Source organism: Cyanistes caeruleus, chromosome 27, assembly GCF_971803275.1.
Source record: "Cyanistes caeruleus chromosome 27, bCyaCae1.hap1.1, whole genome shotgun sequence".
Lineage (NCBI taxonomy): Eukaryota > Metazoa > Chordata > Aves > Passeriformes > Paridae > Cyanistes > Cyanistes caeruleus.
Window position 1 is genome coordinate 4,592,545 of NC_141727.1, and position 15,560 is coordinate 4,608,104.

Sequence of the window (15,560 nt, forward strand, 5' to 3'; positions counted from 1 at the left end):
GGAAGCATCGGAGAAGATTTTCGTGGAAAACGGGAATTGCCGCGGACAGCGGGAAAAACAAATCCGGGAATTCTGGGCGTTCCCGCAGGGAGAGAGGTGCCTTGGGAAAAGGAGATTCCAGAGGGGAAATTCCAGGCTGGGAATGAATTCAGGAGAAAGAGGATTTGGGAAGAAGAGGAGGAAGGGATGGAAGGAATGGTCCCATGGAAAGGCAGATTCCAGAGGGGCTGGAAAAATGGGAAGGGGGTGGAGCTGCATGGAGCATCCCAAATTCCCGTCCTCATCCATGGAAAACCCATTTCCCATCCATGGAAAATCCCTTCCCATCCCTGCCCGCTCCGCTGGAATTAAATCCGGGATCCAGGTGTTTTCCTGGATCAAATCTGACGGATCCTGAAGTTTTCCTGGATCAAATCCAATGGATCCTGAAGTTTTCCTGGAATTAAATCCGGGATCCAGGTGTTTTCCTGGATCAAATCTGACGGATCCTGAAGTTTTCCTGGATCAAATCCAATGGATCCGGGTGTTTTCCTGGAATCAGGCCTGGAAGTGAAGCTCCGCCTTTCCAATCCCACCCAACTTGGATTTTCCAAGACCGAATCCAAAGGAAAAAAGCTGGAAAAACTTTGGAACATCCAACTCCTCCCTCTCCACTTTTGGGATCCTCACCCCGGGGCTCCGGAGCCGCCGGCGCATCCCGGGGAAGCTTCGGAATCTCGGCGGAGCCGAGTTTTTTAATGGAGCAATTTGATTCAATTTTCCAGGCGATAAAATTCCCCGGCAGCGCTCGGCGCTTCCGAGCGGACACCTTCACTCCCGACTGAACATTCCCATCCCATCCTTCCCGGGAAATTGGAAAAATTTATCACCTGTGAAATTTTATTTGGCCTCGGCCGCGTCTGTTTGTGTAAAACTTCATTAACGCCGGGAAACGGCCGCTCCGTGGCTTTTCCCGGTTTTTTTTCTTCTCTTCCCGTCTCCCGGGAATTTTTTTGGTCGGGAGGTGAAGGAAGGAGAGGGGAGGGGTTTGGGATTGGTTTGTTTTTTTGTTTTTCCCGGGGTTTTTGGGGCTTTGGGATGGTGAGGTGGGTTATCCCGGGGAAGGTGGAGAGTTTAATCTGTGGAAATATGTGGAAATGCATGGAAATCCAAGGAAAAACCATGGAAATGCATGGAAATCCAAGGAGAAACCATGGAAATCCATGGAATTCCAAGGAAAAAAAATGGAAATCCATGGAAATTCAAGGGAAAAAACCCATGGAAATCCATGGAATTCCAAGGAAAAACTCATAGAAACCCATGAAAATCCATGGAAAACCTATGGAAATCCATGAAAACTCATGAAAACCCATGGAAATCCATGGAAATCCATAGAAATGCATGGAAATCCATGGAAATCCAAGGAAAACCCCATGGAAATCCATGGAAACCCATAAAGTCAACGAAAATCCATGGAAATCCATGAGAATCCAGGAAAACTCCGAGAGCTGCTCCAGCAGAATTCCCAGATCTGAAATTCCCAGAAAAACAAGGTTGGGATTTGGGAAGTCCATCAAAAGCTGGGAATAAAGAAATGGGATAAAACCTTGGAATTTTGGGTGGAGATGTGGGAATGGCCCCAGCCGAGGTTTCCTCGCGTTTTTCCAAGGAAAAATTGGGAATTTGGGAGCTCACCTGGCAACACCTCGTAGATGTCGTCGCCTTCCAGCTCCGGCTCTTCCGGATTCAGGGTGGAATTTTGGGAATTGTTCATGGAATCGGAGCTGTCCCGGTCCTTGGAGAGCTCCTCCTCCTCCTCCTCATCCTCGTCACAGGGAATGGTCAGGGAGCTCAGGTCTGCCGGGAAACAGGGAAAACGGGGTGGAAAAGTGGGAATTCTCCCGATCTCAGAGGGCTGGGATCGATCCATAATCCTGCGCCTGAGAACGGGTGAAAATCCAAGGGAAAATTTAAGGAAAGATGGAAAAAGCCCCAAGGAAAGATGGAAAATCCCAGGAAATAACCCCAAATTCTGGGATGGATCCTGAAGGGTCGGAGCCGGGGTGGGGGTTCCAGAGGTTCTGGAAAATTCCAGAGGGTTTCTGGAATTTTCTCTGTCTCCTGCTGGGGCAAACCCAGCTGGGAGAGAGGGAAAATGGGATGAAAAGTGGGAATTCTCCCAATTCCAGAGGGGTGGGACCGAGCTCCAAACCCCACAGCAGAGAACTGGGAAAAAAACGATGGGAAAACCCCAAGGAAAGATGGAAAATCCCAGGGAATGACCCCAAATTCCATGGGGGGCCTGAAGGGATGGATCCTGCCTGGGCATTCCAGAGAATTTCTGGAATTTTCTCCATCTGGAGCAAGTCCCCCCAAACCCAGGATGGATCCCGGTGGGAAAACGCTTCCCAAGGATCCCAAAATCCGGGAGCTGCTCCGGACTCACCCTTGAGGAGGAAGCGGATCTGCTCCACCCAGTCCTGGGCCTCGGCCGGGCTCGGAGCTGTGAACTGCCGGGAGAATCCGTTATCCCGGGATTTGGGATTCGGGAACAGGGATCCGCCATTCCCGACCCCGGGCCACTGGGAAAAACCATTCCCGGGATTTGTCGCCCGGCTCCGAGCGGGAGCGGAGCACAGCCAGGAGAGCTGGAGGGACTAATCCATGGAAAGCCATGGAAATCCATGGAATTCCATGAAAATCTACAAAAATCCATGGAAAACCAGAGAAATCCAGGGAAATCCATGGAAATCCATCCCCATGCCCCCCCAAAATTCCTGGTTTACCTCCCAAATTCCCATTTCCCCCACAAAATTCCCATTTCTCCCCCCCAAAATTCCCATTTTTCCCCCAGAATTCCCATTTTCCCACCGATTTCCCACCTCGTAGGAGCGTTTGCCAGGACAGAGCAGCCGGAAGCAGCATTTTTTCCGGGAATCTTTCCGGAGCTGGGAATCCAGCTGGGCCTGGTAGCGCTCGATGGGGAAGGAGCCTTTGGGCTGCTTGCCTGGGAAAAGGGAATCGGGAAAAATCTGGGATTTTCCAGCTTTTTCCCACCCCTGGATGCAGCGCGGGGAGGGGGTTTATCGGTGGAGGGAAACTGAGGCACACAGCCGGAAAATTCCGGGGAAGGGAAATGGACAGGAAATTCTGGGGAAGGAAAAATGGCTCCGAAATTCTGGGAAAGAGGAATGGCTGGAAAATTCCGGGAAAGGGAAATGGCCAGGAAATGCTGGGAAATGGAAATGGCTGGAAAATTCCAGGAAAGGGAAATGGAAATGGCTGGAAAATTCCAGGAAAGGGAAATGGAAATGGCTGGAAAATTCCAGGAAAGGGAAATGGAAATGGCTGGAAAATTCCGGGAAATGGGAATGGAAATGGCTGGAAAATTCTGGAAAAGGGGAATGCTAGGGAAGCAGAATGGCTGCAAAATTCCAGGGAAGGAAAGGAAAACTCCAGGAAAGAGAAACATCCAGAAAATCCCCAAATCCAGCTGGGATTTCCCCTTCCAGGAGCTCTGGGAATGGCGGTTTTCCCATGGTCAGATCCCTCTTTTCCACCCGAAAATTGGGAATTCTTTTCCCGCTCACTTTTCTCGCTGGCGTAGTAGAGGAAGCTCCGGCGGGTGAGGACGCACCAGCGCTTGTGCCACTCGGAGCCGAAAAAGCTGGGCTCTGGAAAACGGGGGAAAAAAACGGGAAAAATCAGGAAAAACAGGAAAAAATCTGGAAAAACGGGAAAAAAAATCCTCCTTTTTATCCCTTCGGGACGCGTTTCTCACGGATTCCGCGCGGCCGGAGAAGGTGCTTGGGGTGAAATCTCTGGGAAACGTCGTTAAGCCGGAGATGAGCGGGAGTTAAGCCAGGCCTAGCTCCGAGCTGAGCTCAGGGAAAAACCGAGAGCTGTTTCTGCCTCTTCCCATCAATAATTCCCGAGAAAATCCCATTAGGGAAGGGAATAATTTGTGGCTTTCACAGGAAAAGGGAGATAAGGCCGAGGCGGATTCCGAGCCCGGCTCTTATCTCTGCATTAAATGTGGGATGATCCCGAATCCCTGGAGCTTTTCCCGGCTTTTTCTCCTCATTAGTTTTGCCCTCCAGGCCTGGGCCGGGCTTAATTTAATTCCAGAATTTAATTTGGATGCTCTGGAAAAGGGAATGAGCCCGGCAAGGCTGTGGAAAAACCTGGAAGCTCCTGCTGGTGGAAATCCGTGGATTTCCTGTGTTTTCCTGGCTTTGTTAGGCTGGGAATTTGGGATTCCCCTGAATTTTGGGGTGGCAGCCCTGGATTTTCCCCTGGAATTCCAGGTTTTACCTCGGGATCTCTTCTCCAGGTATCCTTGCTTCAAAATATTCCCAGAATCCTGGACAGGCTGTGGGATCTCCTCCGGACCTGCAGGGAGCAAAGGAAAGGAAAATCTTGGAATTTGCCATTCCCACATTCCAAAGTTTCCAGCCCCTTCCTTTGGAGAGGCCGGGTTGGGGTGGAAATCCCAGATTATCCCGATCCCGCTGCTATTCCCAGGGTCTTGGGATTCCAGGATTCAGCGGGATGAGGCTGGAGCTGCTCTTTTTCCCTGGAATCTGGTTGGGTTATGGACATGGAAAACCCAATTCCCATGGAAAACCCAATTCCCATTGTGGATCACAGCTCTTCCCATGGAATCTCATCCCAGAGCCTGGAAGGGCTCTGCCATTCCCAGCCCATCCCAAAAACCTGGGAATCCTGGGATCGTGGGAGGTGACCCTGGATGAGCTTTAGGATCCCTTCCATCCCAAATGATCCCATCGTAAATCCACAGAAAAATGAAAAATATGGAAATAAAAGCATAAAAAAAAATAAATCTAAGAAAACAGATTGTAAAATCCCTGGAATTCCTTCCTTGTTTCCTTTCTTCCCCAATCCCAACATCCCGACCCCAGATGAGCCCTCCCTGCTCCACAATGAGCCGGAAAATCCTAAATCATTCCCTAATGGAGCGTCCGTCCCATCCATCAGCGGGCGGGAATTCATCCCCATTAATTCCCTAATCCATGATAAACTTCCCGTCCTTTCCTGTCCGCGCGGGGACTCCGTAAATCCCGACTTTTGCTCCGGCTCCACCGGAGCGTTCAGGTGTGCCCCGACCATTCCTCGTTAGCCCGACGGCCTCATTTTCCCGGGAATGGCCTTGGAGGCCTCGTTTTCCCGGGAATGGTGAGGCCTTGGGAGCCGTGTTTTCCCGGGAATGGCCTTGGAAGTTGCGTTTTCCTGGGAATGGGAGGTCTTGTTTTCCTGGGAATGGAGAGGCCTTGGGAGCCTCGTTTTCCCAGGAATGGCCTCATTCCTGAGGTGGCAAACTCAGGAATTCCGGAGGCAGCAAACTCGGGAATTGTGGACTTGGCAAACTCGGGAATTCAAGAGACAACAAATTCGGGAATTCCAGGGGCGAGAAACTTGGGATAACTCCTTGCAGTGGGGAAAATCCATAATTTCTTGGAATTCTCTCCAAGATGACTTTCGGCAGAGCCGGGGAACAGCTTCCATAAATCCTGTCTCATCCCGGGAATCCTCAGAAGGCCGGGATCGCCCCCGTGGCCCCGCCGGGAAGCGCGGCCGGAGCGCGAGCGCGACTTTTCCGCCTTCCCGATAAGGAGCTCATCCATCAGGGCCGGGGGAAGGGAAAAGGGCGGGAACGGGCTGGGATTTATCGGGAACGTGTCATTCCCTCCACACGCCCCGCGGGATAAATGGATCCTCCATCATTCCCGGCCGCTCCGCACCTGCGGCCGCGCGCGCTCCGGGATAAGCGGAGCCGAGGATTTGATGGATTTTCCCGGCTTTAATGAACGTAAACAAACAAAGGAGAGAGGGAAACATCAAATAATTCCCGTGACAGCTCCCAAAAGGAGCCGGGAGAGCGGGAAGCGCTTCCCAAAGGGAGCCGCGTTTGATGTGGGATCGGGATTTGTAAACAGCGGCGGCTCCGGATCGCGCCTTATCCAAATATTTCCCTTTCCCAGCGCCGGCTGAAAGTCGGGATTGACGGCTTTGGACTCTTCAACTTTCAGCTTTCACCCCGCGGCTCCGGAGGGAGGGAGAGGGGGAGACCCCCCCACACCCCGTTCCCGCTGGAATTTGTTCCCTGATTTCCCCTTGGAAAAGCTGATATGAGGCAGCTGGAGATGAAACTCCCGGTGCTGCTTCCCTCCTGGCATTCCCGGTTTTCCAGAGGGTCCCAAACCCCTCCAAGGGCCCCTCTGGGCCCCAAAAGAGGAGGGAGGGGGGAGTGACCCCAATTCCTGCCGGGATGTGTTCCTTAATTTCCCCTTGGAAAAGCTGATATGGAGCACCTGGAGATCAAACTGGAGCCGCTCGTTCCCGGTTTTCCAGAGGGTCCTCAACACTTCCGGGGACCCCTCTGTTCACAGCCCTCATCCATCCCTAAAATCCCCCATCTGTGTCCCCCCAAACCCCTTTCCCATGACTTTAGGGTGGCAGCTCCGGGTCCCCTTTCCTACTCCAGCTGGGAATTCCAAGGGAAGCAGAGAGAGCGGGGCGGCAGGTCCCTGTCCCCAGCCCTGTCCCTTTTCCTGTCCTTTCCCATGGATCCCATGGATCCCATGGATCCCATGGATCCCATGGATCCCATCCCATGGATCCCGTCCCATGGATCCCATCCATTTTTTCCATCTGGGAATTGCTCCATGACTCAGTCCCAGAGGGATGGAGCTCCCCCAGCCATGGATGAGCAGGATTTGGGATCCTGAGCCACGGCAGCAAATCCCAAATTTTTGGGGCCCTCCCGCCCTTCCCCTTTTCCTCATTCCCAACAGGAGCAACAATCCCAGGGAAAATCCCAAACTTTGGGGATCCAAGCTTGTCACAGAGTGGGAATTCCACGTTTAATCCCGAGCAGCAACGGCGCTGGAATTTGGGAATAAAAGGAAGGGAATTAAAGAACCTTCCCGCCATAAATATCCTGGGAATTCCCACCCGGACCCCGGGGTTACATCCCGGCTCTTTAAAAACGCATCCCAAGAAAATCAAGCACTTCCATCACCTTCCCGGGAATATTTATGGCCTCCGGGAAGGCCTTGCCGGCAGAATTCCCTCTTGGAATTCTCAAGGAGCCGGCAAAGGTCAGCACAGGGATGGACGAGGCTGAAGGATTTCCCTCCCGAGATTCCAAGGCCGGGAGATCCCAACCCTGGAGCCGCTCCCGAGGGATTCTCCCGGGGTTTGAGGTCGCGTCCCGGGGCAGGAATTCAGGGAGAGGCCGTGTCATTCCAAGATTTTGCCACAAGGAAGCAGCAGAAGCTCAGGATTGGAGACGGGAGCTGGAGCGGCCCCGGCGGGAGCGGCGGGGGCTGGGATCCCAATTCCCAAATTTTCCATCCCAAAAAAGGGCTGTGCTGATCCCTAAAATCCCCCGTCCGTGTCCCTCCAAACCCCTTTCCCACGATTTTAGGGTGGCCGCTCCGGGTCCCCATTCCCGCTCCAGCTGGGAATTCCAAGGGAAGCAGAGAGAGGGGTGGCAGGTCCCTGTCCCTTTTCCTGTCCTTTCCCATCCCACGGATCCCATGGATCCCATCCCATGGATCCCATCCCATCCCTGTCCTTCCAATCCCCTTTCTCCCACTTTTGGGCTGGCAGCTCTGTGTTCCCATTCCCACTGGGAATTCCAAGGGAAGTGGATGGGGGTTGGCAGGTCCCGGTCCCCATCCCTGTTCCTTTTCCTGTCCCTTCCCATGGATCCCATCCCATGGATCCCATCCCATGGATCCCATCCCATGGATCCCATCCCATGGATCCCATCCCATCCCATCCCATCCCATCCCATCCCATCCCATCCCATCCCATCCCATCCCATCCCATGGATCCCATCCCATGGATCCCATGGATCCCATCCCTTTCCTTGCCCTTTTCCCCCAGTTTTGGGCCTGCCATCTCCGTGCCCCATTCCCGCTGGGAATACCGAGGGAAGCGCCGGCTCCGCTCCCTCCCTTTCCCTCCCCTGACCTCATCACTTTTCCCCCCTCTCCGAAAGCGCTGAGCGCGGCTTTCCCGGGAATTATTTATCCGCGGGAGAAATGATTAAAAAAATTATTGGGAAAAAAGGGGAGATAAAACAAAGCATCGATCGCTCCGGCCCCATCCGCCTCTGGAAGCGCTGGGAAGTGACAGCGGATAAAGGATGGCAGGGCTGGAAAAGCGGGAGCTGCTTTTTATGGCGGCTCCGAGTCCCACCAGGTCATAAATCCGGGATGTTATGGATCGGGAGCTTCTTGGGAAAAACTCCAAATGGGGTGGGGTTTTGGGGGGTCTTTGGATGGAAATCCAGGGATTCAGACCCCAAAATCCAGGCGGGATTGGGGATCCAGACCCCAAAATCCAGGTGGGATTGGGGATTTAGGACCCCAAAATCCAGGTGGGATCAGGATTTCAGGATCCAGGGGGGACATTGGGACTTTATCCCTAAATCCCACTGGGATGAGATCTACAGGACCCCAAAAATCCTGGTGGGATGAGGGCTCCAGATGCCCAAATCCCGGTGGGATCAGAGCTCCAGGCCGACATTGGGCCCTTATCCAAAAATCCTGGGATGTGGGATTAAACAAGCCCAGATGGGATTCCAGCCTCTTCCCAGCCCGGATCTGAGCCGGGATGATCCCAAACTTTCCCCTCCCGGCCGTTCCCTCATTCCCTCACAGGAAGGGAGGGTTGGGAACGTCCCTGGGAATTTGTAACCCTGACATTTATGGGAAAAGTGAGGATTTTATTGCTCTCTCCGTCAAAATCCGCCGCTCCATCCGAGGGAAACATCGGATCGATATCCCGGCCTTTAATATCCCAGAAAATGACCCCAAAAAATCATTATCCCGTGATTTTTATTATGGAGTTCTGGCTGGAAGCGGGAGCTGGGGGCGCTTCCCGTTTCCTCGGCCGTTTTGGAGGAGATTTTTCCCTCCCCGGCTGCCTCCGGATCAAATCCCGCCAGGATGGGAAGTGGGATTTGGGTGGGGATGGGAAGGGCCTGGCTCTGCTCTGGGATGGGGATTTTGGGAATCCCAGAGATCCTCACAGCTCCAGGAAGGGGATTTTGGGAGTCCCAAAACTGTGGGATTGGTTTTTTGGGAGCCCCAAAACTCTAGGATGGGATTTTGGGAGCCCAAAACCCTGGGATGGGGATTTTGGGGATCCCGGAGATCGCCACAGCTCTGGAACAGGATTTTGGGAATCCCGGAGATCCCCACAGCTCCAGGAAGGGGATTTTGGGAATCCCAGAGATTCCCACAGCTCCAGGAAGGGGATTTTGGGAATCCCAGAGATCCCCACAGCTCCAGGATGGGATTTGGTAGCCCCACAGCTCCAGGATGGGGATTTTGGGAACCTCCCAACCCTTGGGAAGACAAAGTCACCCCACAAAGTCCCCGAGTGGGAGCGGATTCCCGGCGGGACACAATTCCTGGGGTCCCCATCTCCCTGCGTGGATTCCCGGGATTCGCGGAATGGGAAGCCTTTGGAAGCGGGAAGAGACGGAGCATCCGAGGGGAGCGAAGGTTCCTCGGGATCCATCCCGTTATCCCACTGGGATCGTGGCAGGAATCGCCAGCCTGGAGCACACAGGCACTTTTGGGATGCTCAAATTCCCAGGATTTACGGAATGGGGGAATGCGGGAAGAGCCAAATCCTCGACTCTGCTTGGGAACCGGGAATGCGCTGGATCTGGGCTGGCTCCCGGGATCCATCCCGTTATCCCGGCTCCCATTCCGGCTCTCAGGGATAGATCCGGTGATTCCCAATCCCGGCACGTAGGGATTCCCGGGATTCCCGGAATGGGGGAACACGGACCCAACACCTCAACCTCACTCCGGAACCAGGAATGAGACGGATCCGGGATGGTTCCTTGGGATCCATCCCATTATCCCACCTTTTTCCAGCCTCCACGGGGGCGGCTCCGGCGCCCAGAACGCCGGGATCGGGGCGATAAATCCCAGCCTGGAGCAGCATCCCGGCAATCCCCGGGAATCCTCTGCGTGCCCTCCTCATTATCCCATTCCCAGCGGGAAGTTCTGAGCTCCTTCCCGGCTCCCGCTATAAAAAAGTGATGGATGGCCGGGAAAGCTCCGGGAGTTCATCCATTCTCCCATTAAATTTTCCTTTAATTGGTCTCGGAGTCAATCAGGAACTCGCCGGGCAGTGAATTAAGGAAAAGAGGGAAAAATCCACGGAGCGGGGGGAGCCGAAGGGAGGGGTCTTGGTGATGATCCTGGAGGAAAAAATGCTGGATTTGCTTCCAGAGGGGTTGGAATTCCGCGCCAGGAGAGTCCTGCATGGATCGAGGGGTCTCCGGGAGCCAAAGAACCAAAAAATCCTTGGAAAACAGCAGGAAAACTGGAGGGAGCCACAATAAAGGGAGAGGGAGGATGGGATAAGGAATCCATGAGATTTCCTGGGATGGGGGCAGCATTCCTGAGGCGGGGAAAGCGCTGGGAATACACAGCAGGAATTCCGGGATTGGAGGAATGGGCTGGGGCAAAGCCAAGAGCAGCTCCTGGAAGAGCCTGGAGACCCAGCCCGAGTTTTTTGGGAATACTCAAGGACCAGTTTGCCATGGAGAATTCCTAAAATTCCATTGGAAACCTGCAGAGGGAAAAGCCGGGATGGCCACGGGGATGTGGGGACAGCAGAGACATTCCAGGACCATTCCAGGGACATTCCAGGGACATTCCAGGGACATTCCAGGGCCATCCCTGTGGGAATCCAACTCCTTCACCCTTTTCCGACCGGTCCAAAGTTTGGGATTGGCGCATCCCGACCCCACCCGAGCCAGGGCAGGATCTGCCCTCCTGGAATGTTCTTCTTTTCCCACTTTCCCCATTTCTTATGGAATTTCCATGGATGACACCCAGCCAGATTAACTTTCCCGCCTTCCCTTGTTCTTATGGAATTTCAAGGAGCAGGATCAAACCGTGTTCTCTTCCCCATTTCCCCCTCTTTTTTTTATGGAATTCCGAGGAGCAGAATCAACCCACGTTCCCTTTTCCCCCGTTTTTCTCTCCCCCCATTTCCCCCGTTTTTATGGAATTTCAAGCACCGGAATCAATCCATGCTCATTTTTTTCCCCCCACTTCCCCCATTTTTTATGGAATTCTGGGGACCAGAATCAAACTTCTCCCTTCCCTCCACCCCCGGGGCTCATCTCCATCCCTGGGGAACACCGGGAGCGGCTCCATCCCTCGGGAACACCGGGAGCGACTCCGTTCCCCCTTCCAGGAGCGCCGGGAACGGCTCCATTCCCCCTTCCAGGAGCCCTAAATCTCTCCCGGCGGGAGATTTACGATTCCCATTCCCGTTCTTTACTGCAAATCCAATCGGGCGGTAATGGCGGAACACGGGAACGCCGTCACCCGGGGCTGATGGCTCCCATAAAACCGATGTCATTCCCGACGGATGAGTTTATAAACGGGAACGAACCCTCGGCGCTGACAGGAACATGAAACCCATTCACCATTTAAACACTTCCCATTTGTTATTCCCGGCCCTTCCCGGGACTCGCGGCTGCCGGGGAATGCAGAGAGCGGCCGGGATGGGCTTGGAATCCTGAAGGTGGGATTAAACCCAGCCTGGATCTGCTCAGTGTCCGGTGGGATTTATCCCTGTCCCATTTTGGGAAGGCTCCCAGAGATCCCAAAATCCTAAACCCAGCCTGGATCCCAGCATCCAGCAGGATTTATCCCTTTCCCGCTTCGGAAAGGCTCCCAGAGATCCCATATTATCCCAAGATTCCCAAAATCCTAAACCCAGCCCTAAACCTCCCCTGGATCCCAATATTGAGAAGGATTTATCCCCTTTCCACTTTGGAAAATTCCCAGAGATCCCAAAATCCTAAAACCAGCCTGGATCTCAATATCCAACAGGATTTATCCCTTTCCCACTTTGGAAAAGCTTCCAGAGATCCCAAAATCCTAAAATCTCAGTATCTAGCAGGATTTATCCCTTTCCTGCTCCGGAAAGGCTCCCAGAAATCCCCAGATCCCCAAATCAGCCCCAAACCCCCGGATCTCAGCATCCATCAGGATTTATCCCTTTCCCGCTTCCGAAAGGCTCCCAGTGATCCCAAATTCTCCGGCGATTATCGCCATGGCGACGGGCGGGAATCCAAGCCCATTCCAGGTGTGTTTGGATTGTTCCTCCCGGAGATTTTCCGGCCGCTCCGGAGCTCTTTCGGCACCTCCTCATTTCCCGGAGCAAATATTTATGGAATATTGTCCTGGAGCCGAGCGGGGGAAAGGGGGGAGAGCTCCACCTGCTCCCAGAAATCCGGAGTGTTTTTCTCCGGGAGTTTTTGCCGGAAAAATGGAAAATCCCAAATAGGGAATCATGGAATAGTTTGGGTTGGAAGGGGCTTAAATCCCCTCCCGTTCCCATCCCATTCCGTGGGATTAAGGGAATGATTCCCGTTATCCCAGGGTGCTCCAGCGTCACCTGGGATGATCCCACGGAATCTGGGAATTCCCAGCTTCTCTGGGAATTATTCCCCGAAATCCCACCTGGATTTCTCCTTTGCCACTTGGAGCACATTCCCTGTGTCCCGTCATCCCAATTCCTGATGAAAATATCCAGGATACCGCCCCAAAGGACGGGGAATTCCAGGATTCCAGGAATTGTGAATCCTCGGGGGATCGCTCATAGATCCACGGATAAAACCACGGAAAACCGGGGAAAAAAAGAAGGGAAAAAAATTCCCATAAAAATATCCCAGAGCCGACTTTTCCAGACTTTTCCGGGGGCGTTCCCGGTGCCCTCGGATCCCACCGGGATCCCCTCCCTCCCTTCCTTCCTTCCCTCCGGCCCTGGGAACCGCCTGGAATCCCATCCCGACGGGAAGGAAGCGGCACCGGAGGCTCCGGCCGTAAATCCGGGCCCATCCCAAGGAAATTCCAGAGCCGGGAACGTTTCCTCCTTCCTCCTCCCCAGGCTGTGGCTCCATCCTTGTTTTTTATTGGGAATGGGAGCAGCCCCTTCCCTAAAAACGGCATTCCCGCCCCAAAAAAAACCAGGAAAAGCTGGAGCAGGATCCATCCCAGGAAAACTCTGGAATATTTGTAGCAGGGATCCCAAAATCCTGGGATTAACGAGGCCCCCTAATTAACAATTCCTTAATGACCGGCTGCCATTCCTTAGGACAAGCAGCTTCCGCTTCCAAGTTTTCCAAAGGTTTTTCCCGTCCTGCCCAGGGATGTCCTGGAATGTTTTCAGCTAGGATTTGGAAGGATCCGGGATAAAAGCCGGGAATCTGGAGGAGGGATTGAGCTGAAATCTGGGATTTGGGATGCTCCAGCTCCTTCCCACATTTCAGGGACACGGGAACTTGGGAATCATCCCAAAATCCTCTTTGGGATCATCCCTAAATCCCTCTCGGGAATCATCCCTAAATCCCATTTTTTTTCCGGGATTGAGGCCCATTTTTCCCCACCACAAACCTGGAACATCCAAAAAAAACCCGGGAATTTTTCCAGGCTCATCCCTCGACTCTTTCACCGAGCCACTTTTTAAGGAAAAGCCCCAATCCCGAGGGACGGATTCCCATCCTTTTCCACGTGGGAGCCGCTCGGTGCCGAGATTTTCCAGGATGAACGGCCCGAGCCGGAGCTCTCCGTTTTTCCCAAGCCTTCCAAATTCCACTAAATTTCCGTTTCCCTGGAAGAACTCCGCAGAATCCCATCAAAGATGATTTATCCGCCCTCGCGAGCCGCACGGAACCGCAATTTCCAGGATAAATGCCGGGTGTAAATCGCGCTTTATGTCGGATTCCGACTGTCTTTACGAGTTTTCCCGGGAAAACGGGATCTTCCCGCCTTTATTTCTTCCGTCGGAGCCGCTCCTGCCCATGGAGAGACGCTCCGGATTGGGGGTTTGGGGGTTTTCCCATTTTTTTTCTTTTTTTCTGGGGGGAATTGTAGGAGTTCCGGGATTTGGGATTGGTTTAAATCAGAATTTTTTGGGAATGTGGTTCTGCTCCCGGGGTTTTAAAGGATCGACCAGGATTTGCTGGAAAATCCTTGGATTGTTCCTGTCCAAAGTTTGGGCGCAGCAAGGGGAGAATTCCTTGGGAATCTGGGTGGGAAAAGTCGCTGGTTCCCACCCTTGTTCCCACCCAAAATCCGGGAATGGCCAGTGGAGAATCCCTTGGGAATCTCTGAATGTTCAATTCCAGCCAAAATGCTGCCCCAAAAGAGGGAAAATCCCTTGGGAATCTGCACCTGGATATCCTCGAACCTCCCTAAATCCAGCCCCAGCCAGAGGAGAATCCCTCAGGGAATTCCCAGGAAAATCCGCTCCTTCCCACCCTCATTCCCACCGGAAACCCGGCCCCGGCCAGCGGCGAATCCCTCGGGAACCAGGCTGGGAAAAGCCCCTCATTCCCACCCAAAACCCAAAGCCAAAGAACAGAGAATCCCTTGGGAATCTGCCTGGAATGCCGGGATTCGGGGATGGGAGGTGAAAGGGGACAACCCCCGAGAAATCCCGGGAAAAACAAATCCCAAAATCCTTTGGGAATCACCCAAACCTCAGAAAACCTTTCCGTGGGGACACCCGATCCCACCTTTGCTGCTTCCAGAGGGAATGGATACATCCCATTCCCTGGATTCTCCCAAAAATCCCCTCCCCACCAGCACAGCTCCCGAATCCAAGACAACTTTTCCTCCAGCGGAAAGCCGGGAAAAGGTCAGGGAGCGGGAAAAATAATAAGATTTTCTAACGGCTTCCTTCGGAGCAAAATATTATCGGTTCTCCCGCTTTTTTTCCGGCTTTTATGGAAGGAGATTCTGCCAATTCCAAAGAAAAAGGAGGATTAAAATGAGCTTCTGCACCTTCGGGGGCCCATTTGGAAGTTTTACTGTACGGAGCTGACAGGAAAAATCGGGAATTAATATCCCGGAGCCGCTTCCGAGCTGCAATAGCAATTATTGGACTCGGTGTCCCTGGATAAATAATGGGGCCATTCTGCTAATTAGCTCCGACGATCCCGGCTCCGTGGAAATCCTCCCCCGCCCGGAAAAACGACGCCGGATTTTTCGGGAAGGGCTGGTTTTATCCACCTGGAAAAAAAAAATAAACAAGCCCAGGGTGGGGGGAAACGGTGGGAAAGAAAAAAAATCCGGGAGTCGTTCCCGTGTTGGGTGGTGGAATGGGAAAAAAATCGGGAATGAGGGGAGGGGATTACGGGTGTTGCGGGTTGAGGTTATTCCGGATTAAATTATTCCGTGGAAATGTTTTCCTGGTTGGGAAAAGGATGCTGGGTTTTTTTTGGGAATGGTGGTTTTTTACACCTGGAAAAACGATGGGAAAACGGTGGAAAAATTGGGGGAAAATCGGTGGGAAAAATAATGGAAAAATAATGGAAAAATCATGGAAAAATCCAGTTCTTGCCATGTTTGGGTTTAGAATGGGAGGCATTGCTGGAAAAATCGGGAATGTAAACAGGGATTTAAAAGTTCCCGTCATTCCTGCTCCATAGGAAACCTTCCCTGGCTGGGAAAAGAATGCTGGGATTTTGGGAATGGTGTTTTTCCCCACCTGGGAAAATAATC

General features: G+C 53.0%; 1 protein-coding gene across 1 annotated transcript in view; it reads right to left on the minus strand.

Annotated features, from left to right (window-relative positions):
* The window catches only part of SKAP1 (src kinase associated phosphoprotein 1), a 71,368-nt gene that overhangs the window by 13,604 nt on the left and 42,204 nt on the right, over window positions 1–15,560 (minus strand). The window contains exons 5-9 of the mRNA XM_086864415.1: window positions 4,294–4,371; window positions 3,570–3,653; window positions 2,862–2,986; window positions 2,426–2,489; window positions 1,675–1,836 (exon numbers count right to left, since the gene is read on the minus strand). Of these exons, the coding sequence (XP_086720541.1) occupies window positions 1,675–1,836; window positions 2,426–2,489; window positions 2,862–2,986; window positions 3,570–3,653; window positions 4,294–4,371 (513 nt within the window). The remainder of the gene's footprint in view (window positions 1–1,674; window positions 1,837–2,425; window positions 2,490–2,861; window positions 2,987–3,569; window positions 3,654–4,293; window positions 4,372–15,560) is intronic.